We start from the raw sequence: 26,457 nt of genomic DNA, 5'->3' as shown, positions 1-26,457 counted from the left end.
CAGAAGGACACAGTTCAAATATTGTGGAACTGCAGTCAGGATCACACAGGACTTAGCAGCAAGTACAATGGAAGGGCTTGGAATATAATATACCGGAAGGCAAAAGAGCTTAGAATGCAGCCAAGAATTCAGCAAGGCTGAATGTCGTCTTCCAGGGAAAAAGATGGACTTTCAATGAACCAGGGGAATTTCAAATGTTCCTTTTGGAATGGCCAGAGCTGAACAGAAGGTTTGATCTTCAGATACAGGACTCAGGTGAAGCATGGAGATTAGAGGAGAGGGGGAAAATATGAGGGACTTAATGATGATGAACTGCATGTATTCCTGCATAGAAAAATGACACTGATGATACTCATATGAACCTTTTCAGTTAATAGAGCAGGTAGAGGGAGCTTTTATAGTTGAAGCACAGGAGAAAGCTGAATTTGAAGATAAAATATGGTGTAAAAATGGAGCCAATAGAAAAAAAGGGAAATATAATGGGAAAAAGAAAAAGGAGAGGGGGAATAGGCCAAGATATTTCATATAATAAGATTTTTCTTTATTACAATGAGCTATTGCAATGATATGGAAGGGGGGAGGCAAGGGAGAATGAGGGAACCTTTGCTCTCATCAGAGGTGGCTAGGAGAGGAAACAGCATATATACTCAATGGGGTACAGGCATCTGGAGTAAGAAGGAGGGGGGGACAGGGGGAAGGGGTGGGGATGTGAATAAAGGAGGAGAGGATGGACCATGGGGGGAGAGTGGTCAGATACAACACATTTTCTTTTTTACTTCTTGCAAGGGGCTGGGATTGGAAGGCCTTTCCAGGACCATGGGGCCTGGTGGATTCTGGACCTAAGGGGTGGTATGGAGGCTCAGGGCTTCTTGGCCCCAGGACCAGGGATCTGTCTGCTGCACTACTCAGCGACCCTACAGCAGAGTCAGAGTGAAAGGAGAGAGAGAAAATATAGTACATGGTAGTGGAGAAATAAGAAAGGAGGGAGTTGTGATCAGCAATGGCAACGTTGGAAAAATATGGAAGTAACTTTTGTGATGGACTTACCATAAAGAATGGGATCCACCCATGACAGAGTTGGTGATGTTGGAACAAAGACTGAAGCACATTTTTTATTATTATTATTTTGGGGAGGGTGCAGGGTAAATGGGGCTGGGTGGCCTGCCGGGGGCCACATAGCAGGGTGATCTTTGGGTGTCTGAGGCCAGATTTGGACCCGGGTGCTCCTGGCTCAAGGGCCAATGCTCTGTCTGCTACCCAGCCACCCCTAGTATTATTACTATTTTATTTTATTTTGGGTCTTTTTTTTTCTTCTTTTTGGTTTTTGCAGGGCAGTGGGGATTGGGTGGCTTGCATGTCACACAGCTGGGTGATTGTTGGGTCTACAGGGCTGGATGTGGGCTCGGGTGCTCGTGGTTCCAGGGCTGGTGCCTCATCCATTGTGCCACCTGGCCATACCTACAGTTATTACTATTTTTTTTAATTTATTTTTTTTCTCTCCCCTTCACTTTATCACCCAAGCAAGTCTATACTCATGGGGGGTGGGGTATTTTGTTTACTTAAACAGGAATATTTTATTTTATTAATGTAAAAAAAATTGTACAAAATAAGAATTAAAAAAATAAAATAGAATGGAAAAAAAGAAAAAAGAAAATCAACCAGCCTCTAAGAATGACCTTCCATTTACAACCCATCCTAGTAACACTGCTCTGAACTTCTTTAGAACCTTGCCATTAACCCTGTCATTGCTTGCCTTTCTTTACTGAAGAAGAATGACCAGGACCTTCAATTACCTTAATATCCCCTTTTCCTACTCTACCCTGAGGAAGTCCAGGAAAATATACTGCAAGCACTGAAAAAGAATTCAAGAATCAAAGTACTGGGGCGGCTACGTGGCGTAGTGGATAAAGCACTGGCCTTGGAGTCAGGAGTACCTGGGTTCAAATCCAGTCTCAGACACTTAATAATTACCTAACTGTGTGGCCTTGGGCAAGCCACTTAACCCCATTTGCCTGCCAAAAAACCTAAAAAAAAAATAACCCCCCCCAAAAAAAGAATCAAAGTACCAATCTGGATCACATGAGATCAAGAAGTTTCTTCTAAACAGAAAGGAAATATTAGAATATATACTTTTCCCCCAAAGACAAAAGTACTCAAAAGTGAGAATTGTTTACCTTAAGACTAAGTAAAATCAGAGAGGAGAAAATAAATTTTTAAAGGAATAGAGGGTTTTCAAGCATTTCTGAAGGAAAGACCATACATCATTGCTTTCACACAGCTTCATACAAACCAATTATTCTCTCTCTTGTACAAGTCAAATAGTAGGAAATTCATCTCAAATCCCTCCCAACCATTAGCAAGGCTGAAAACAACTTCATTTTCTCTGACTTTGGCAAGAATGAGACTTCTGTAGATTCACATTCTCACTGACATAAGTATTCTACCAGTACACATCACAATCTACCTGTGTCTTTATAACCTCTATATTTCATGTATGAATCTTTCTAGAAACTTTCTTAGGAGATCTAGCCAAAACAACAGAGGCCTTTCTCTAGGTTATTTAATATTTAACTTATCACTTGGACGGTCCCATCTACTAACCTTTTTTTCCCCTTAACTACAAAACAGTACACTTCCATTTCCTATACTTATACATCTAAAAAGAATTTTGTGTGACTTCTAAAGCATGTCATCATCATGCTGCATCTTCCATTACCCTTTGGGGTCTTTCTAATTTTGATTCATCTAAGAAAATGCTGTTTCATGCTATATAGAGCTTTGGCAGCAAGAAGTAAGTACTATGCAGTTGCCCAAGTAAAGGCCATTCTCCTGCTCCTAGTTTTTCAGTGACATTCAAGACAAATATTACTGATGGACTAATTCAATGGAGCTGCATATTGTAATCTAGTTAAAAATGCCATTTGCCAATGAAACTCCTTTTAAAGCTACTGCAAGGACAATATCATCCTTATGTATAAAGTACGAGAGGCAAAATATAACTCTACTTCAGTCATTCTTTGATCTCACTTTTTTTTAGGGTTTTTTTTTTTTGCAAGGCAAATGGGGTTAAGTGGCTTGCCCAAGGCCACACAGCTAGGTAATTATTAAGTGTCTGAGACCGGATTTGAACCCAGGTACTCCTGACGCCAAGGCCGGTGCTTTATCCACTGCGCCACCTAGCTGCCCCGATCTCACTTTTTTTAAAGAAAGATTTTATTTATTTTGAATTTTTCAATTTTTCCCCTAATCTTGCTTCCACCCCCCCATCCCCACAGAAGGCAGTCTGTTAGCCTTTACATTGTTTCCATGGTATAAATTGATCTAAGTTGAATGTGATGAGAGAGAAATCATATTTGATCTCATTTTATAATAGCTTTTTGCTATAATAAAAATAAAATACACAAACCCACCAAATTTCACTTTAAAACACAAAAAAGCTATTAAATCTCAGCAAACCTGGAAACAAATAGGTTTTCTTTTTCATTACTTACAGATTTCCTACATGCCCTTGAGGCAAACATTTGCCTAACTCGAGAGGGTCTGCACATGACTCCAGGACAATCACTTAGCATGAAGATCATCTCATCTATGTCCTGTGGTCCAAATGTCCAGTTTTTACTAGTTGGCAAGGAAGTCAATTTAACCCTTTCTGTGACTGGAGCTAAAATATAGAAATTTTAGAACAGACTTTTAAGAATACATTTGAATGCTGAGTGCTATCTTTGCTGAATAAAAATAGTTCAGTAGTTGAGGAATAAGAGGAAAATATTCAAAAATTTCTGGAATTGGAGCTACATCCACAAAATAATATGGTTGAATGAAATAACTCAAAATCCCTCCAAACTTAAAAACATTATGATTCTATGAACCTTATTAAAAACTTACCACAGGGGGCTGCTAGGTGGCGCAGTAGATAGAGCACCAGCCCTGGAGTCAGGAGTACCTGGGTTCAAATCCGGCCTCAGACACTTAATAATTACCTGGCTGTGTGGCCTTGGGCAAACCACTTAACTCCATTGCCTTGCAAAAAAAAAAACAAACTTACCACATTCATCAATGACAAAATCAAAACCATTCTTTCTAAATATTTCCAGATTTTCTATAAGAATAGCTTCATTGATGGCCATTAAATTGAGAGTCTGAGGTCTGAAAAAGAAAAAAAGTTCAAATCACAGTTTTAAGGCAAACATTCAGTTATAAGATAAAACAATATAATGAAATGGATTCAAAAGAATGGTGCATCACTCCAGTAAAGATGTGTGCCTCTATTATGAGCAGTAAAACATACCATCAATGGAGCAACTTTCTTGTTCTCCAAAAAAATTCACTGAATTATATTTTGGATATTAAATTAGCTTACTCCAATATAAGAGGCCATATCTTCCCCCACAATGAAGTACTGATAAAAAAAAAAGTGAGATAAAAAGATTCTTGGAGACAAGAAATTCTTAGAGAAAAAGAAATTGCAGAGAAAATTAATTCTGCTATCCTACTGACCCTATCTATTTCAATCTAATTGAAAAGTATTGGGGCAGCTAGGTGGCACAGTGGATAGAGTACCAGCCCTGAAGTCAGGAGGATCTGAGTTCAAATCCAGCCTCCGACACTTAATAATTATCTAGCTGTGTGGCCTTGGGCAAGTCACTTAACCCCACTGCCTTACAAAAACTAAAAAAAAAAAGTATTACCAAGGAAAGCTGGTCTTCAAAATTTTAGAGGTTGATCCACCAAGTGAAACTGAGCAAAATCATATTGATGAAAAATGTGATACAAATAAAAAAATCAGAAGTCACTCTTCATATTACATGCTTTTATCACAGCTAATAAAAAGCAATTTCACTAATAGTTTAAAAATAAAATATATTCCAGATTAGCAACACTGTCTAAATCATTAAAGGAAATGATAAAATTTATCTCTAGAGATTAGTGTTTAAACAAATCACATGCAAGTCTTGCAATAAATTTTTTCAATAGAGAGAACCACAAGACTGCAGTTGGTACCCACAAAATTTACAAAAGCTTAGGGGAAGGCCTCCAGCACCCTGGGTGGACCTTCTGTGAAGGATCTATATGGACAAAAATTGCACAGTATGAGAAGTTATGGGTGACATTCTACTTGTACTGATGGAGAAAACTCAGTAAGACAAGCACATAATCAACAAATTTCTAAACATTTATTAAGTACCTAACCTCTACCAGACATTGTGCTAAAAGTTGATGATACAAACACAAAAGTGAAACAGTTTCCTTTTAAAAATTTCTGTTAAAAGGAACAACTCCCTGAGGAGGAGATTGTGGGGGCATATATTTAATGACAGGGTGACATAAAAACAAAAAATTAATTTTTAAAAATTATGCAAAGGGGTAACTAACTGGCCACCAGTCCTGGAATCAGGAAGACCTGAATTCAGAATCAGCCTCTGACACTTAATATTTACTTAGCCATGTGACCTTAGGCAAGTCATTTAAGTCCATTGCATTGCAAAAATAAAAACAAAAAAAAAGGAAAAAAAATGATACAGACCCTAAACTATGAGATCACAGACCCATTTAAATACTGAAGAATGTTTTGAGTTCATTTCTTCAAAAAAAAAAAAAAGGGTTACTGGAACTTTTTAAAAAATGGCTATTATTTCAGAATGACTCTCTCTACTCCCATAAAATCCTTCCTTGTGAAAAAGAAGTAGAGCTTTAAGCTTGACAAGTCACTAGATTGGGGCTGGGTCTGCCACAGTATGCCGCATCCAATATGTATAATTCACCATCTTGATGCCAAGAGGTGGGTCACCTTAGTTACCATTGCTCCTCTGAATTTACATGTTAACATTTACATGTTAACTTTGTATTAGAGAAAAATATATCTGAATATATCTTTTTGCTTAAAAACAGAATTATAAATTAAGAAACATGAATACTTAATGGAAAAAATCTTATAAAAGTTATTGACTGCAGATTTTTCATCTGGCACAAGAAATCAGAGAAAGGCAACTCCTAAAAAGAAAAAAAAAAGTTGGGAATTGGAAGAGGTACATCCTTCACACTAGATTTAAAGATCAAGTGACCGAATTAATTGTAGAGGCTTTCAGAAAACAGGTTTGGGATTGAACAAGTTATCTTCATCCACAAGTTTTTCTAAATAGCCATTACAAAGTATATTTGAATAGTAAAATTAGTTTATTATTTAAAAGTATATAAGAACTTCTTGATAAATCAAGTATACATATATGCAATAAGGAAGTAAAAGAAAAAGGATTATAGCCCAGTTGACTCAGGCTTGACAAAAGAAACATTGTTGTTTAGCTGTTTGAGTCAACACCATTTGTAGTCAATCTTTTGAGAATTTTGGTGAACTTACATTATGAGCCTTTGACCTTGCAGAACAGTATGCAATTGTAACATCTCAAAGTTGTATTTCTCATCCGTGGCATGTTGATCAATTATGAAAAGATCTGTATTCAGCTTTGTTATTATAAAGCCCAAGTTAAACTGACCAATGATCTCCATTTCTGCAAACATGTCTTTACTGTACACAGAAAAATTGAGAACACATATTTTAGTCTTGCATTTTTACACACCTCCCACCTTAAAAAAAAGTCAATTAGAGTGAATAGATTTAGTTGTAATTCAAACTGGGAATCTGAAAACATACACAAAACAGTAAACCATAACACAAAATTCCTATTTCTGGTTTAATTGTACTCCTTTCTCTATATTTTTTTAAGTAAGTATTTCCTGAATGCCAACTAGGTATGTACTGTGCTATGGAGAAGTAGTGATAATAAAATATATTCCCTGTCCTTAAGTATTTTATAATCTAGTTGTTAGAGGCAGATAAAATAAACAAGCATAATACAAAATATCATTAAAGCTTGTGTTTCAAGTATAAAATAAGTGTAAAAATCATATTAGATTAATAAATATAACCTGAACAAGGTACTGTGCCAAGTACTATGGAAGACAGGAATAAGTACAAGCCACAGTCATTGCCCTTCAAAGAATAGTAGAAAGATGCTTTGTGTTTATACAAAAAGATAATCCCAGTACATAATGATTCAAGAAATGTCAAATAAAGTGGCAAAGATAATTAGCACTAGAGGTTCTAGGAAAGCAGCAATCACTGCATACTGGAAAATTTTCAGGGAAAAGGAATTCAGGCCTCACCAAGAATAATTGATAGAGAAAGAATAAAGAGAAGAGGACAGCTGAAGGGAACAGCATGATCAAAAGCACAGAAGTGGGAAATTACAGGTCTCTTTAGGAGTGAAATTAACAGAAAGATTTATTAATATGTTAATTTGAAGGGCTTGTGCAGGGGAGGAGTGGAGCACAAGGCAGTAATGGTATAATGGGACCAAACTATCAAGGAGCCTGATGCTAAATTAATGAATATGAATTTTATTGTTGTGGTAATGGAAAGTCACTGAAAGTTTTTGAGTACAGGAATGATGAAAATGGTTAATCTAGCAGTGCTAAACAGGGAAAAAATGAAGCAACAATAATAACAGGAAGTCCTCCAAAATAAAGACAAAATTGATGCAATGTGATAACCTATAAGAGAAACTGGAAGAAATGACAAGGAGACTGGAATTGAAGGCAAATTATCAAGAGATGCAAATGATGATCAGAAATTCTCAATATACTTAGTATTACAGAAATTACTATAATCAGATTTATAAAGGTAAAAGCAATTTGAAGCAAAAAAAGTTTCCTTGTTGCATTAGTAATACTGCCAGACATCAAAAGATTTCTGCTTATTCAATGACAGGTTCAATACATAACAAAAGCAAATGTGGACTTAACATACATTTAGAATACTTATTTTAATAAAATTTAATTAAGTGAAAGGAAAAATGTTAAAATAATTATACTGTTTTGAAAAAACAATATTGTGGCTAGAAAGGTGATCAAAGGATATAAACATTTTTCAAAAGAAATGGAAATGAGAGTGACTAAACTGTAGAAGGACACACTAAGACCCAGTTTTCTCCCACAATTGCTCCATCAATGATCAAGTTAAGTACACCAGAAGCAATGACTGGAAATTCAAGGAGAAAAAACTGTGGATCATTTTTTCAGTCTAAGTCAATATAGGGAAATAGTCACAGACCTTAGGCACTTGGGAAGGGGTTCATTCAAGAAAGCTACACTGATCCTTTGAGCACAGAGCATGGGCTGGGGCCTGTGGTGAGGGTGCTAATCCAGCCTAGACTTGATTTGACGTTATATGATTTACAGGAAGCAGAACAGAGCCAGCAGTCCACTGGTTAACAAGGAATTCAGATCACTGGAGAGCCTGCAGTTCTTTCGCTTTGAATATGTAGAGTCTCCCAATTAGCTGACAGGGCTTGGCATCAATAACAATTTACTTACTTGAATTCCAACCAGGAGAAGCCTTCAGTTGTGTTTCCCAAACTCAAACAGGAGGCAGTGATTACAGGCAAAAAAGATTTTGAGAAGGGACAGGATAAAAAGAGAGGGAGAAGGATAAACCAAAGAAAATAGAACGGAGGGAAATATACAAAGTGGGAAAAGGATGTGCTAACTCCATAATATGGGAACTGATGGCAGAGTGGATTAGAAACTAGAATCCCACTGTATACAAAAGACACTTGAAACAGAAAGACACATTCAGAGTTAAAATAAAGGGCTGAAGAGATTCTATTATGCTTCAGGAAAATTGGGACAGCAAACAAAGAAAAAAGCAAAAATATATCTAATTAAAAGAGATAATCAAGAAAACTACATTTTGCCAAAAAGAACCATAAATAATGAATATAAAAAATTTTACAAAAAGTTTCTCTGATAAAGTTCTCATTTCTCAAATATATAGGGAACTGAATCAAATCTAAAACATAATGGGGCATTCCCCAACAGAGAGATAATCAAAAGGCTATGAATAAGGGGTTTTCAGGAGAAGAAATCAAAGCTATTTATAGTCATATGAAAAAATGATCTACAATAATATTGATTAGAGAAAGGCAAATTAAAACAATTCTGAGGTACTACCTCATACCTATCAGAAGTGACAAATGTGGCAGGGGATGAGGAAAAATAAATACATTAATGAACCATTGGTAGAATAGTGAACCCATCCAATCACTCTGAAGAACATTCTGGAATTGTGCCCAAAAAGGCTTATCAAACTGCATATACCCCCCCCCCTTTTTTTTGCAGGATAATAGGGTTAAGTGACTTGCCCAAGGTCACACAGCTAGGTAATTGTTAAGTGTATGAGGCTGGATTTGAACTCAGGTCCTCCTGACTTCAGGGTTGATGCTCTATTGACTGTGCCACCTAGCTCTCTCTGTGTGTATATCCTTTGATCCAAGAATATCAATATTAAGTCTGTACCCCAAAGAGATCAAAGAAAAAGTAAAAGGACTTATATGAACAAAAATATTTATAGCAGCTCTTTCTGTGATGGCAAAGAATTGGAAATTGTAGGGACACCCATCATTTGGGGAATGGCTGAGCAAGTTATGGCATATGATTGAGAAGGAGAACAACTGTGCTATAAAAATGATGAGGAGGGGTTTCAGAAAAATATGGCAAGATCTATCTGACTTGATGCAAAGTAAAGTAAGAAGATCATTGTACATTAACAGCAATGTTATAATGAAGATCAACTATGAAAGATTTGGTCACTGATCAAAAAAATGATCCAAAACAATTCCAAAGGATTCATGATGAAAAAATACTATTGTCTCCCAGAGTGAGAACTGAGGAACTCTGCAAACTAAAATATAAATTTCCAGATTTATTTTTTTGCAATACGGCTAATACAGAAATATAATTTATATGATTTCACAAATATAATCGATATTATTTGTTTGCCTTCTCAACAGGTGGAAGATGGGTGAGAGGGAGGAAGAAAATCTGGAACTCAAAATTTAAGAAAAGAATGTTAAAAAATAAATAATCTGGGGGTGGAGCCAAGATGGCGACAAGAATGGATCGTGTCTTAGGCGCTCTCTCATAAAACTCATAAGCTAAGGATTCTAACTAAATTTTTTGAAACAGAACCCTCAGAGGGACCCAGTGAGGCAGCTCTCCTACTCAAGGTAACCTGGAAAAGAGCAGAAAGGCTCTGCTCCCTGGGGTTGGAGGGGCGGCCCGCCAGAGAGGTGGCCTGCCAGAACAAAGGAACTTCAGCCTCCTGGAGGCAGCCCCAGGGCACTGGGAGCCATGGCTCACAGCAGCCGGGGAGTTTCCTGAGCTACACCCCGGGGAGCACTGGCACAAATTGGGGGAACAGCAGGGGGACTTCTGCCAGAGTGAGCACATGAAGCCCAGCCCTCAGGGCACACAGCTAGCAGCAAGTTCCAGGAAACAAGCAGGCGGAGCCCATAAGCAGGAAACCAGGGCATGAGCCCATTGAATCAAGGGAGGGGAGTGAAGAGAGAGAGACTGCCGAGCTCTGTCCTCTGTCCCTGGAACAGGACTCTGGGGTTCTGACAACATTCAGATCCTGATCACAGTCTAGGCCCCCCCATAGAACAGCACCCCCCCCCAGCCTCATGGCAGAGGGGGGCACTTATGGTCATTCACAGACCAGGAGGGAGGACAAAGCCTCACACACTGAGACCCTTGTGGGAGTGTCCCAAAAGCTCAGGAAGCACCCCAAAACCAGGCTCAGGCGGGAAAAATGAGCAAGCAGAGAAAAAAGAGGAACACCACTGAGAAATATTTTGCATATGAGCCCAAAAAGGATCAAAACACTCAGTCTGAAGATGAGGAAGCACAAGCTTCTGTATCTAAAGACTCCAAGAAAAACAGAAACTGGGATCAGGCTATGACAGAGCTCAAAAAGGACTTTGAAAAATCAAATGAAGGAGTTAGAAGAAAAACTGGGAAAAGAAATGAGAGAGATGCAGGAAAAACATGAGAATGAAGTCAGCAGCCTAGTCAAGGAAATCCAAAAAAATGCTGAAGAAAATAGCATGCTAAAAACCAGCTTAGGTCAAATGGTTTTAAACAGTTCAAAAAGTTATTGAGGAAAAGAATGCTTTAAAAAGCAAAATTGGCCAGATGGAAAAAGAGATAAGAAAACTCTCTGAGGAGAACAAATCCTTCAGACAAAGAATAGAACTCAGGGAGATAGATGAATTTAAGAGAAATCAGGACTCAATACTTCAAAACCAAAAAAAATGAAAAATTAGAAGAAAATGTGAAACATCTCATTGAAAAACAACTGATATGGAAAACAGACTTAGGAAAGATAATTAAAAATTGTTGGAATAGAGGGGCAGCTGGGTGGCACAGTGGATAAAGCACCGGCTCTGGAGTCAGGAGTACCTGGGTTCAAATCTGGTCTCAGACACTTAATAATTACCTAGCTGTGTGGCCTTGGGCAAGCCACTTAACCCTATTTGCCTTGCAAAAACCTAAAAAAAAAAAAAATTATTGGAATACCTGAAAGTCATGATCAGGAAAAGAGCCTTGACATCATTTTCAAAGAATTACTACAGGAAAATTGCCCTGATATCCTAGAAACAGAGGGCAAAATAGAAGTGGAAAGAATCCACAGATCCCCCAGAGAAAGAGATCCCAAAAAACCAACCCCTAGGAATATTATAGCCAAGTTCCAGAACTCCCAAGTCAAAGAGAAAATATTACAAGCAGCAAGAAGGACACAGTCTAAATATTGTGGAGCTGCAGTCAGGATCACACAGGACTTAGCAGCAACTACATTGGAAGCTCATAGGGCTTGGAATATAATATACCGGAAGGCAAAAGAGCTTAGAATGCAGCCAAGAATCAACTATCCAGCAAAACTGAATGTCCTCTTCCAGAGAAAAAGATGGACTTTCAATGAACCAGGGGAATTTCAAATGTTCCTGTTCGAATGGACAGAGCTGAAAAGAAGGTTTGATCTTCAGATACAAGACTCGGGTGAAGCATGGAGATTGGAGGAGAGGGGGAAAATATGAGGGACTTGATGATGAACTGCATGTATTCCTGCATAGAAAAATGACACTGATAATACTCATATGAACCTTCTCAGTTAATAGAGCAGGTAGAGGGAGCTTTTATAGTTGAAGCACAGGAGAAAGCTGAATTTGAAGATAAAATATGGTGTAAAAATGGAGTCAATAGAAAAAAGGGAAATGTAATGGGAGAAAGAAAAAGGAGAGGGGGAATAGGCCAAGATATTTCATATAATAAGATTTTTCTTTATTACAATGAGCTATTGCAATGATATGGAAGGGGGGAGGCAAGGGGGAATGAGGGAACCTTTGCTCTCATCAGAGGTGGCTAGGAGAGGAAACAGCATATATACTCAATGGGGTATAGGCATCTGGAGTAAGAAGTAGCGGGGAGCAGGGGGAAGGGGTGGGGATGTGAATAAAGGAAGAGAGGATGGACCACGGGGGGAGAGTGGTCAGACATAACACATTCTCTTTTTTACTTCTTGCAAGGGGCTGGGATTGGAAGGCCTATCCAGGACCATGGGGCCTGGTGGATGCTGGGCCTAAGGAGTGGTATTGGGGCTCGGGGCCTCTTGGCCCCAGAGCCAGGGATCTGTCTGCTGCGCCACTCAGCTCCCCTACAGCAGAGTCAGAGTGAAAGGAAAGAGAAAACAGTACGTGGTAGTGGAGAAATACAAAAGGAGGGAGTTGCGATCAGCAATGGCAATGGTGGAAAAATATGGGAGTAACTTTTGTGATGGACTTATCATAAAGAATGTGATCCACCCGTGACAGAGTTGTTGGTGTTGGAACAAAGACTGAAGCACATTTTTTATTATCATTATTTTGGTGGGGGGGTGCAGGGCAAATGGGGCTGGGTGGCCTGCCTGGGGCCACATAGCAGGGTGATCTTTAGGTGTCTGAGGCCAGATTTGGACCCAGGTGCTCCTGGCTCAAGGGCCAACACTCTGTCCACCACCCAGCCACCCTACTATTATTACTATTTTATTTTATTTTAGGTCTTTTTTTTCTTTTTTTTTTCTTATCCTTGGTTTTTGCAGGGCAGTGGGGTTTGGGTGGCTTGCATGTCACATGGCTGGGTGATTGTTGGGTGTATGGGGCCAGATGTGGGCTCAGGTGCTCATGGTTCCAGGGCTGGCGCTCCAATCCATCATGCCACCTGGCTATACCCACAATTATTACTATTTTTTTAAATTTTAATATTTTTTCTCTCCCCTTTACTTTATTGCTCAAGCGAGTCTATATTTATGGGGGAGGGGTATTTCGTTTACTCTTAAACAAGAATATTTTATTAATGTATAAAAAATTATTTGTACAAAATGAGAATAAATATTAAATAAAGAGAAAAAATATAAAATAAAAAAGAAAGAGAAAATTCTTATTAGGCCTATGTACCAAAGAGATGAGAAAAAAGAGCAAAAGATCTCATAGGTACACAAATATTTGTAGCATTTTTTTGTAGTAACCTTAAATTGGAAACTGAGTCAGTACCCATCAACTTAAAAATGATTTTACAGTAACATAATGGAATATTACTTTGTCATTAAGAAATGATGAAAGAAATAGTTTTAGAGAGACCTGGGAAGACTATATGAACTATGCAGAGGCAGAAGTCCAATTTGGAGGTTTTTTTGGAGTTCTGTCTTCATTTTCAAAGATTACATACAATATCAGGGAGGTGATGCTACAACAAGCATAGGAATTGGATTTGAATGAAGGGCTTGCTGTGCTAGGTCAACAGCCTCCCTGGATATGAAGCAATCAGAGTTAAATGATTTGCCTAAGGTCACACAGCTAGTTAGAATCAAGTATCTGAGGCTGGATTCGAATTCCCATCCTCCTGACTCCAAGGCCAGTGCTCTATCTACTACACCCACTTAGTTGCTCTAGAAAATCAATTTATACATTATTAAGATACACAATTTGAAAGACTTAGCTCTGATGAGTGTGGTAACCCAACATATTCCAGATGCCAAAGTGTATTTTCTGTTTCTTGAAAGAGGTAGAACAAGAAAGACATTTTTGGATGTGACTAAAAAGCATTTCATATTAATTGTAAAAAATTTACTTTGGTATTTGTTTTCATCTTATAAAGTACATGATACTGTGTCATTTAACTAAAGAAAGCTGTTGAAATGGGACTAAAAATAATCTAAGCAGGATGATATTTTTTTATATTTCTAAGTATGTGCTGATCTTTGCTAAATAATAGGATATGTGTTCTTGCAAATAGAGGTTGGGAGATTTTCTATGCAATGAAATAGAAAATCTGCCAATTTAAAAAAAGAGAGAGGGAAGGAGACCAAAGAAACAAGGGGGAGATAAAAGCCTGCACTAGGGTGCTAAAAGATATTAAATGATATGAGGCATTTATAGAACTTAGCATGAAGGAAATATAGGAGAAATGATCTGATATGTAGCTTGAGAGAGCAAAGCAAGAAGAAAAAAGGAAAATTAAAGATGACATAGATCTTGGGTCTGAGTAGCAGGGAGAAAGTACCATAAAGAGGGATGGCTAGGTGGTGTAGTGGATAAGGCACGGGCCCTGGAGTCAGGAGTACTTGAGTTCAAATCCGACCTCAGACACTTAATAATTGCCTAGCTGTGTGGCCTTGGGAAAGTCACTTAACCCCATTGCCTTGCAAAAGACTAAATAAAAAAAAAATAGGTTATTTAGACAAATGAATAAGGGAAACTAGAAATTTTGGGGAGGGAAATGAGTCCTGATTTGAGCTTTAAGAATTGAGAGGGTCTAAGTGGGATTTATCCCAGGAATGCAGGGTTGGTTCAGTATTAGGAAAACTGTTAGTATAATCAATTATATCAACAACAGACCTATCAGAAATTATGATCATATCAATAGATGCTGGAAAAGCGTCTGACAAAATACAGGCCCCATTCTTACTAAAAACACTAGAGAGTGTAGGAAGAAATGGACTGTTCCTTAGAATAATTAGCAGTATCTATCTGAAACCATCAACAAGTTATATTCAATGGGGAGAGGCTAGAGGCATTTCCAATAAGATCAGGGGTGAAACAAGGATGCCCATTATCACCACTACTATTCAGTATTGTATTAGAAATGTTAGCTTCAGCAATTTAGAGAAGAAAAAGAAATTGAAGGAATTAGAATTGGAAGGAAGAGACAAAAACTCTCACTCTTGGCAGATGACATGATGCTCTACCTAGAAAATCCCAAGAAATCATCTAAAAAACTACTGGAAACAATTAGCAATTTTAGCAAAGTTGCAGGATATAAAATAAACCCTCACAAATCCTCAATTTTTCTATATATGACTAGCAGGAAGAGCTAGAAAGAGAAAGCCCATTCAAAGTAACCTCAGACAATATAAAATTACCTGGGAGTCTATTTGCCAAGGCAGACTCAGAAATTTTGTGAAAACAATTATAAAACATTTCTCACACAAATTAAATCAGACTTAAATAACTGGGCAAATATCAACTGCTCATGGGTAGGTAGAGCTAATATAATAAAAATGACCATGCTAGCAAAACTAAACTACCTGTTTAGTGCCCTACCAATCAAAATTCCAAAAAATTACTTTAATGAGTTAGAAAAAGTTGTAAATTCATATGGAGAAATAAAGTCAAGAATTTCCAGGGATTTAATGAAAAAAATGCAAAAGAAGGGGGCTTAGCCCTACCCAATCTAAAATTATATTATAAAGCATCAGTCATCAAAACTGTCTGGTATTGGCTAAGAAATAGATTGGTCAACCAGTGGAATAGACTAGGTACAATAGCAGGAAATGATAGTAACCTGCTGTTTGACAAACCCAAAGAGTCCAGCTATTGGGATAAAAACTCTTTCTTTGATAAAAACTATTGGGAAAATTGGAAGTGTTAGTATGGAAGAAACTTAAATTAGACCAACACCTCACACACCAAGACAAGATCCAAATGGATACAGGATTTAGATATTAAAACCCAATATGATAAGCAAATTAGAAGATCAAGGACTAGTTTACCTGTCAGATCTATGGAAGGGGAAGCAGTTTATGACTAAGGAAGAGATGGAGAACATCACTAAAAACAAACTAGATGATTTCGATTACATTAAATTAAAAAGCTTTTGCACAGATAAAACCACTGTAACCAAGATCAAAAGAAATGTAGTAAACTGGGAAACAATCTTTACAACTAATGTTTCAGACAAAGGACTCATTTCTAAAACATACAGAGAACTGAGTCATATTTTAAAAAAAAAAGCCATTCCCCAGTTGACAAATGGTCAAAGGATATGCAGAAGCAATTACAGATGAGGAGATCAAGGCAATCCATAGCCATAGGAAAAACTGCTCTAAATCATTATTAATTAGAGAAATGCAAATCAAAGCTTCTCTGAGGTACCACCTCACACCTCTCAGACTGGCCAATATGACCAGAAAGGATAATGATCATTGTTCGAAGGGTTGTGGGAAATCTGGGATACTATTACACTGTTGGTGGAGCTGTGAACTCATGCAACCTTTCTGGAGAGAAATCTGGATCTATGCCCAAAGGACAACAAAAATGTGCATACCCTTTGATCCAGCAATACCACTACTGGGTCTATACCCTGAAGAGATGATAAAAAAGGGTAAAAACATCACTTGTACAAAAATATCCATAGCAGCCCTGTTTGTGGTGGCAAAGAAATGGAAATCAAGCAAATGTCCTTCAATTGTGGAATGGCTGAGCAAACTATGGTAGATGTATGTCATGGAACACTATTGTTCTATTAGAAACCAGGAGGGATGGGAATTCAGGGAAGCCTGGAGGGATTTGCATGAATTGATGCTGAGTGAGATGAGCAGAACCAGAAAAACACTGTCCACCCTAACAGCAACATGGGGATGTTCAAATTTGGTGGACTTGCTCATTCCATCAGTGTAACAATCAGGGACAATTTGGGGCTGTCTGCAATGGAGAATACCATCTGTATCCAGATAAAGAACTGTGGAGTTTGAACAAAGTTCAAGGACTATTCCCTTTAATTTAGGAAAAAAAAACTGTATCTTATTGTCTGATCTTGTTATCTCTTATACTTTATGTTTCTTCCTTAAGGATATGATTTCTCTCTCATCACACTCAATTTGGATCAATGTACAACATGGAAACAATATAAAAACTGAGAAATTGTTTTCTGTGGGGGGGTGGGGGGGAGAGAAGTAAGATTGGGGGAAAAATTGTAAAACCCAAAATAAATAAAATCTTTAATTAAAAAAAAGAATTGAGAGGATCTAAATAAAATTGAAGGTGGAGAACAATTTGGTTACATATAGAGCAAAGTAAGATGGGAGAAAGAGTTGGTTTTGTTAAGGCAAAGGAAGACAAGTTAAAATAGTGAGATATTAAATCAAGAATGTCCAGGAGAGGGGCGGCTAGGTGGCATAGTGGATAAAGCACTGGCCTTGGAGTTAGGAGTACCTGGGTTCAAATCAGGTCTCAAACACTTAGCTGTGTGGCCTTGGGCAAGCCACTTAACTCCATTTGCCTTGCTAAAAAAAAAAAAAAGAATGTCCAGGAGGTAGAGATATCAGAGATTATGTGAGAAGATAAGATTATAACACAGATTTGGAAGCTATTATTACCACAGAGATATGGAGTTGATACCATAAGAATGGATGAGTTCTCAGGAGAGGGAAAAGAATCAAATACCAAGGACTTAAAAGTTCATTTAAATCTCAAATGGCTATGAAAAAAAAAACAGATCTGAACAGAACTGGAAGAATGGTTAGCATCACTACCTTAATTCTTCTACATGTGTGACAATTTAACATGTTACTTAATTTGTTTTGTACCCAAGCAGGTTTTAGGAAAATACAATTAATTTTTAAAAAATACCTTATTTCTTTTCTTAGTTCATCTTCTGCAGCCTGATTTTCTCCAGGGTTTATTTTTGCCCTAAATCTTCTGTAATTTTGTGCTTTTACCCTCTGTTGTTCCTGTTGCTGCAGTTGCTGTAGACGTTTAGTTAAATAACTCATGGAGAAGTTAAGAGGCACTTCTTTTTTAGTAACTTTAATAGCTATATCTACTTGAGATGCTAAACAGTCTTCTGAATTCATCATCTTTGGGGGAACAGTGAAACTTAAAGAAACCACTTCCTTTTTAAATCGCTTTCCTTTTGGTGGTGAATTATTGCTTGGATGAGGCAAATTTCTGAAGTCATTCTCAATACCCTTTTCTTCCAAACTACATTCTGTGATTGAAAATTGATTGCCAGTTTCTGGTAATTTCTTAGAAGGTTCAATAATTTCTTCAGAAAATGTGTAATCTTCCATAAGGGAACTTGTGACACATTCCCTGCCAACAGGAGTACTCTTCTCTGAGGTACTGGAACCTGCATCAGACTGCGTGGAAGTGTCACTGGGTCCTGAATCTTTGTCCCTGTCTATTGGCTTTGAATTCATCCCGCTATGTCTGCCTGGGTTTGATTCCAGAATGTCCTCCTGACTGCTGCATTCTTTGCCAGAGATTAGTTTGGGGGAGTTTACAGGACATGGACTGCTGCAAAATGACCAAAGATTTCTCTGTCTTGGACAGTCTTGTGGTTGCTTATGAGTTTTCAGATTCTGAGAACTGTATTCTGGTGTATGATGAAGAGAAAATGCTTCTCGTAGTCTGGCAATAGTTAATGTTTTTTTTTCTTCCCCTTTAGTATGTAGTGAGATGAGATTCTTCTCCTTTTCTGGAAGGGGTTTTTCCACCTCTATTGAACCCATCTTTAATAAATTACCTAAAATAAATAGGAAGAGAGAACCACTTCAGGAATTCTTCCTTGGAAATAAGAGGACTTAACAGTGATTGGACACTATCAGCCCTGGAGTCAGAAGGACCTGAGTTCAATCTGGTTCAGACACTTAATTACCTAGCAGTGTGATGTTAGGCAAGTCACTTAATCTCATTGCCTTGCAAAAGTTAAAAAAAAAAAAAACCCAAAAAACAGTGATTGGTCACAACTTAAAAACCGAGAGTCCTAAGTATAGTTCATACCCCTAAGACCAAACCTGATGGGGCAGAGAAGCAATAGTCTGCTCTTCTCCCTAAAAGGGGGATTTAGGGATTCTTCCTATATCATTTTCTCTTTTAGAAGCACAAGCTCCCAATTGATTCCAGAAATATCTAGCCTAACACTATCTTAAAAGTCATACTAATTATAGTGAATGCTTTCCATTTATGCCTAATTACCATTTAAAAAAATGATTAATTATAGGGATAAATGTGTACCAGATTAGCTTTGTCTAAATTTTATTTTGCTTTAACAATAAACTGTTTACATATATAAGGCTAGATTTTATTGCTTAGGAAACATCATCCTTAGTTTGAAAACCCAAATTTCACTTCTATGAGCACAACTGGCTCTCCTTGTCTACTACTAATTGTGGAAAGAAGTAGCAATATATAGTACATTTAAAGTAATATGTCCAGTATATATTCATATATTATAAGACCCAACTAACTCATAAATTAAAAAAAGGGTAATTTTAGTCCTGTGACAGAGCTACTTTACCCTTGGAACAATGAGGAACATGTCAAAAAGGTTAAATTTTTAATAGCATTTCTATAAATACTTTAAATTTTCTTACCTTCACTGTCCAAAAGTGGCTTCTGGTTGACACTCAATTTGTTAACACTGCTATCAAACATTCCTATCAGAGATGTCTTTAGCACTGCCAGCAAAAGCTTCTCTTCCTGTAATAAAATCTGCCTTTTGTCTGGGGTTACATTGATATCTATGCACCCTAAAAAAAATCCAACAAGGCATTCATTATACTTTTAACAATGATAGGAGTCATATTCCTTCATTTTATTAGTTAGGAATTGCTAAAAGATACAATTCTTTCACTCTTACAACTCCACTAAAAATTATATAGAAATGGATAAAGAGGCCATTTTCTAAGAGCCAGGGAAAGCATTTTAACTCTAAAAAGCCCATTAGATAGTTCTTGCTCCCCCTTGGCTAGAATATTGAAAAGTCACCCTTTTCCTAATAAAATATAATTAACTTAATTTCAAGGTGATCATCTAGTCATGGTAGTATAATAAGTTGTTTCCAACCTTACTGCAGCTATATAATTTCATTTTTTTTCTTATTGGAGTAATATTGTTCAAGTTTTAAATTCATTCAATTATACAAATGCTCATTATTCATTTTCAACTAAGTCTAAGCCATGCCATGAGGTACCATGGGTAAAGCAAGACAATTAATTTGGGAGGGTAAGGATAGATGGAGAAAGGCAAATACACCAATAACTATAGTATAAGAAAGAATATAAAAGCCTCAACAGAAAAGTATATGATAAGTATTCCATGTCTGGAGATAGGAGCAAAAGGTCCCTAAAAAAACAAGGAATTCAACAGATGAAAATATAGTTGTGTCTGGCCAAGATGGTGGAGAGAAGACAGGCACAGTTCTAAAGTCTCCTGATCTTTCCCCATCTATCATATGAAACAAACCTCTTAAAAGAAATCCGACCCACAGAACCCAGAAAGAAAAGCCAGGAGAAAGAACATCTACCTGAGGATTTGTCTCCCTCAGCAGCACTGGACCAATTCCAACAGATAAGTCTGGGCTGGGAGGGCAGATCAGCACCGGATCAACCAGATTAACAGCTGAATTGGAGCCCAGGAGTCTGAGGGCCCTAGAGCTGGATCCGCTGGATTAGCGGTAGGGCTACACGGCAGGGGCTTGATTCAACTAGGGAGCAGGGGAACGCTGACACTCTGGCGCTTGCCACCAGGGCTGGGGGGAGAGTTCCAGTGCAGGATAGCTGTGGACACACCATCCCTGGGCTCCTCTGGTCTGAGGAACTCAGAGTCCAGGCCTCCATTGCTGCTGAGGCCTCTCCCTGGAACAAACAATTGCAGACTACTTCTGCCTCAGGCACAGGTGTGTGAGCAGAAGAACCAGCCCAGCTGACAATAGGGAGAGGAATGACCTCAGGCCAGGGCAAAGCCCACCACTGATTGAAGGCAAAAGGACTCATTAGCTCCAACTCCTCCCTTCAAGCTAAAGGAGAAGGCCCCAATCAATGTCACAGACACTCCAGAGAAAGCAACCAGCACCTCCTACTGGCAATCCAGAGAAACTGCATGCAGTGAGTAAAGCCTCTATTGATCCCAAGCCCCTACTGATCCCAAGCCCCTGTGAACCAGCCCCTCCCCAACTCAAGGTCTTAGCAAAATGAAGGAGGGTCAGCAGAAAGGTAGATACATAAAAAAATTCTTGGAAGGGAATGACCTTAACTCAGAAAGACCTAGAACCTCTGAGGAGAATACAATCTGGTCTTCAGCAAAGAAAGACTTCCTTTGAAGAAATAAGGAAGGAATTTAAAAATCAACTGAAAAATTTGGGAGAGACAATACTTTGCAATAAGAAAACAAATCCCTAAAAAATACAATTGGACAAATACAAAATGAGAATGAATCTCTCAGATCATCAATTGGACAAATACAAAATGAGAATAAATCTCTCAGATCCTCAACTGAGCAAATGCAAAAAGAAAATAATTCTCTCAAAACCTCAACTGGTCAAATGGAAAGCTCTTTCAAAAGTAGAATGGACCAATTGGAAAAGGAGTTGCATAAGGTTAATGAAGAAAACTCCTCTCTAAAAAAAAAAAAGAATTGAGTCTGCAGAAACTAATGACTCCATGAGACAAGAGCCAGTTAAACAAAACCAAAAAATAGAAGAAAATATAAAATACCTCATCAGCAAAACCATTAACCTTGAGGATAGGTTGAGGAGGAGCAACCTGAAAATTATGGGATTTCCTGAAAACAATGAAGAGAAAAAAAGCCTGGACTTAACATTACAGAATATAGTGATGGAAAACTATCCTAATATCATGGAAGCAAAGGGCAAAGTAGTTATTGAAAGAATACATGGATTCCCTCCAGAAAAAGATCCTAAAATGAAAACACCAAGGAAGGTTGTGGCCAAATTCCAGAACTATCAGATAAAAGAGAAAATCCTGCAAGCAGCCAGAAACAATTTAAATATCAAGGAGCCACAGTAAGGATTACACAGGACCTGGCTGCATCGACTTTAAGGGATCTAAGGGCCTGGAACAAGATATTTCAAAGAGCAAGGGAGCTTGGAATGCAGCTAAGAATCCACTATCCTGCAAAGCTGAGCCTTCTCTTCCAGGGAAAAAGATGGACATTTAATGAAATGGAAGAATTCCAAAAATTCCTGATGAAAAGACCAGAGCTAAATAGAAAATCTGGACATCAAACAGGAGTTTCAAGAGACACATGAAAAGGTTAAAAAGGGCGGGGGGGGAGCAGGAAAAAAAAACTGCTATCCACTAAGTTGAAACTGGCTATATTCCAGCATGGGGAAAAAGATGCTCATAAAATCTTGAGAACTGTAACTCTAACAGAGAGAATATGCCTAGCCAGAAGTGGTGGACATTCATGACCTATCCATGAGACTGCTATCCAATGGGATATAACTGGTTTTAACCCCACTTGGGAGAAAGACTCTAATAACTCTCAAGAATTTTAACTCTATTAGATAGAATGTACTTAGCTAGAAGTGGCAGATACTCAGAATTTTCTATGACTCAGCTAGAATGATCTAAAAAACACTACCTCCTTAAAAGGGGGGACAGGACGGAGACAGGAAGAGGGAGGGGATTCAATGGGGTAAATCTCATTACAAAATACCTATGGTAATAGAGGGGAAGAAGGGAAGAGATGAGAAACACTTGAATCTTCTCATCAGACTTGGCTTAAAGTCAATTTACACATACTTAGTTAACTTAAAAAACATCTAACCTTTCAAGTATTAAAAGGGGAAAAGGGGAGGGGGACTGAGAAAGGAAGGGGGAGGGGGGAAAGGGAACTAACAAAAGGAAGGAAAGGGAAAGGGGAAAGAAAAGGGAGGGGGCTGATATAGGAGGGCAAACATACCAAAGGGGATGGTATTCAGAAACAAAATACTGGGGAATACAGATAAATGGGGGGAAGGGGAAAATACAAACAGAGGGAAGAAAGCATGGAGGGCAATAAATTAGTAATCATAACCTTGAATGTGAATGGGATGAACTCTCCCTTAAAACATAAGTGAATAGCAGAGTGGATTAAAAACCAGAATCCTACAATATGCTGCTTACAAGAAACTCATTTGAAGCAGAGAGATACATATAAAGTAAAGGTAAAAGGTTGGAGCAAAATATATTTTGCTTCAGCTGAAGTAAAAAAAAAAAGCAGGGGTAGCAATCCTTATCTCAGACAAAGCAGCAGCAAAAATAGATAGCATTGAAAGAGATAAGGAAGGAAACTTTATCCTCCTAAAAGGTACCATAGACAATAAAGCTAGTTCAATGCTGAATATATATGCACCCAGTGGGACAGCACCCAAATTCTTAGAGGAGAAGCTGAAAGAACTACAGGAAGACAGAGACAGCAAAACTCTACTAGTGGGAGACCTCAACCTCCCACTCTCAGATCTAGACGAATCAAATCATAAAATAAACAAGAAAGAAGGAAGAAAATAAATTGTTAGAAAAACTAGATATGGTAGACTTATGGAGGAAATTGAATGGGGATAGAAAGGAATATACCATTTTCTCTGCAGTACATGGAACTTATACAAAAATTGACCTGTACTAGGACATAAAAACCTAATGATCAACTGCAGAAAGGCAGAAATAGTGAATGCATCTTTCTCAGATCACAATGCAATAAAAGTCATATGCAATATTGGACCAAGGAGATATAGACCCTGAAACAATTGGAAACTGAATAACCTCATTTTAAAGAATGAGTGGACGAAAACACAAATTATAGAAAGAATTAACCATTTTATCCTAGATAATGATAATAATGAAACAACATACCAAAACCTATAGGATTCACTCAAAGTGGCTCTCAGGGGATATATTATAGCTTTAAATGCATAAATGAATAAATTGGAGAAAGAAGAAATCAAAGAACTAAACACACAACTAAAAAAATTAGAGAAAGAACAAATTAAAAATCCCCAATTAAATACCAAATTAGAAATTCTAAAAATTAAAGGAGAAATTAATAAAAGTGAAAGCAAAAGAACTACTGAATTAATAAATAAAACCGAAAGTTTTTATTATGAAAAACCCAATAAAATTGATAAACCCCCTGGTCAATTTGATTAAAAAAAAGAAAGAAGAAAACCAAATTGCTAGAATCATAAATGAAAAAGGTGAACTCACCACCAATGAGGAGGAAATTAAAGTAATAATTTGAAATTATTTTGTCCAACTCTATGCCAACAAATTTGATAATCCAAGTGAAATGAATGAATATTTACAAAAATATAAATTGCCCAAGTTAAATGAAGAGGAGATTAAATACCTAAACAACCCTATTGCAGAAAAAGAAATTCAACAAGTCATCATTGAACTCCCCAAGAAAAAATCTCCAGGGTCTGATGGATTCACAAGTGAATTCTACCAAACTTTTAAGGAACAATTGGTTCCAATTCTATATAAAATCTTTGGAAAAATAGGGAAAGATGGAACTCTGCCTAACTTTTTCTATGAAACCAATATGGTGCTCTTACTGAAACCAGGAAGAGTTAAAACAGAGAAAGAAAATTATAGACCTATCTCCCTGATGAATATAGATGCGAAAATCTTAAATAAAATTTTAGCAAAACAATTACAAGTTATCACTAGGATAATACGTTATGATCAAGTAGGATTTATCCCAGGAATGCAGGGTTGGTTCAATATTAGGAAAACTGTTAGTATACTCAATCATATCAACAACAAACCTATCAGAAATTATATGATCATAACAATAGATGCTGAAAAAGCTTTTGACAAAATACAGCATCCATTCCTATTAAAAACACTAGAGAGTGTACGAATAAATGGACCGCTCCTTAGAATAATTAGTAGTATCTATCTGAAACCATCAACAAGAATTATATTCAATGGAGAGAGGCTAGAGGCATTCCCAATAAGGGATGAAACAAGGATGTCCATTATCACCACTACTATTCAATATTCTATTAAAAATGTTAGCTTCAGCAATTAGAGAAGAAAAAGAAACTGAAAGAATTAGAATTGGGAAGGAAGAGACAAAACTCTCACTCTTGGCAGATGACATGATGGTCTGCCTAGAGAATCCCAAGAAATCATCCAAAAAAGTACTGGAAACAATTAGCAATTTTAGCAAAGTTGCAGGTTATAAAATAAACCTTCATGAATCCTCAACTTTTCTATATACGTCTAGCAAGATACAGCAGGAAGAGCTAGAAAGAGAAATCCCATTCAAAGTAACCTCAGACAATATAAAATACCTGGGAGTCTATTTGCCAAGACAGATTCAGAAACTTTTTGAAAACACTTCTCACACAAATTAAACCAGATTTAAATAACTGAGCAAATATCAATTGCTCATGGATAGGTAGAGCTAATATAATAAAAATGACAATTCTACCAAAACTAAACTACCTGTTTAGTGCCCTACCAATCAAAATTCCAAAAAATTACTTTAATGAGTTAGAAAAAATTGCAAGTAAATTCATATGGAGAAATAAAAAGTCAAGAAATTCCAGAAGCTTAATGAAAAAAAAATGCAAAAGAAGGTGGCTTATCCCTACTTGATCTAAAATTATATTATAAAGCATCAGTAATCAAAACTATTTGGTACTAGGTAAGAAACAGAGTGGTGGACCAGTGGAATAGACTAGGTACAAAAGCAGATTATAGTAATCTGCTGTTTGATAAACCCAAAGAGTCCAGTTATTGGCATAAAAACTTCTTCTTTGATAAAAACTGCTGGGATAATTGGAAGTTAGTATGGAAGAAACTTAGATTAGACCAGCACCTAACACCCTTTACCAAGATAAGATCCAAATGGTTACAGGACTTAAGACATAAAAAAAAATACTATAAGCAAATTAGAAGATCAAGGACTAGTTTACCTGTCAGATCTATGGAAAGGGGAGCAGTTTATGACTAAGGAAGAGTTGGAGAACATCATCAAAAATCAACTAGATGATTTCAATTACATTAAATTAAAAAGCTTTTGCATAGATAAAATCACTGTAACCAAAATCAAAATAAATGTAGTAAATTGGGAAACAATCTTTACAACTAATGATTCTGACAAAGGACTCATTTCTAAAATATTGAGAGAACTGAGTCATATTTTTAAAGCAAAAAACCATTCCCCAATTGACAAATGGTCAAAGCCTATGCAAAGGCAATTTACAGATGAGGAGATCAAAGCAATCCATAACCATAAGAAAAAAATGCCCTAAATCATTAATTATTAGAGAAATGCAAATTAAAGCTTCTCTGAGGTACCACTTTACACCTCTCAGATTGGCCAATATGACCAGAAAGGATAATGATCATTGTTGGAAGGATTGTGGGAAATCTGGGACACTATTACACTGTTGGTAGAACTGTGAACTAATCCAACCTTTCTGGAAAGCTATGTGGAACTACTCCCAAAGGGCAACAAAAATGTGCATACCCTTTGACCCAGCAAAACCACTACTGGGTCTATATCCTGAAGAGAT

General features: G+C 37.2%; 1 protein-coding gene across 4 annotated transcripts in view; it reads right to left on the bottom strand.

Moving 5' to 3' along the window:
- The window catches only part of PMS2 (PMS1 homolog 2, mismatch repair system component), a 62,401-nt gene that overhangs the window by 2,625 nt on the left and 33,319 nt on the right, over positions 1 to 26,457 (bottom strand). For 2 of the 4 annotated variants that reach the window (XM_074208169.1, XM_074208171.1), the window contains 5 exons: positions 19,523 to 19,678; positions 17,778 to 18,672; positions 6,356 to 6,523; positions 4,046 to 4,146; positions 3,492 to 3,661 (listed from right to left, as the gene is read on the bottom strand). In XM_074208169.1, coding sequence (XP_074064270.1) covers positions 3,492 to 3,661; positions 4,046 to 4,146; positions 6,356 to 6,523; positions 17,778 to 18,672; positions 19,523 to 19,678 — 1,490 coding nt within the window. Of the gene's footprint in view, positions 1 to 3,491; positions 3,662 to 3,885; positions 4,147 to 6,355; positions 6,524 to 17,777; positions 18,673 to 19,522; positions 19,679 to 26,457 lie in introns of those variants that run through there. The other 2 variants (XR_012472751.1, XM_074208170.1) reach the window with 2 other exon arrangements.

Source organism: Macrotis lagotis, chromosome X (genome assembly GCF_037893015.1).
Source record: "Macrotis lagotis isolate mMagLag1 chromosome X, bilby.v1.9.chrom.fasta, whole genome shotgun sequence".
In the NCBI taxonomy this organism is placed as follows: Eukaryota; Metazoa; Chordata; class Mammalia; order Peramelemorphia; family Peramelidae; genus Macrotis; species Macrotis lagotis.
Note: the sequence above shows the minus strand (reverse complement) of the source record. Positions and strands in the feature narration are given on the sequence as shown.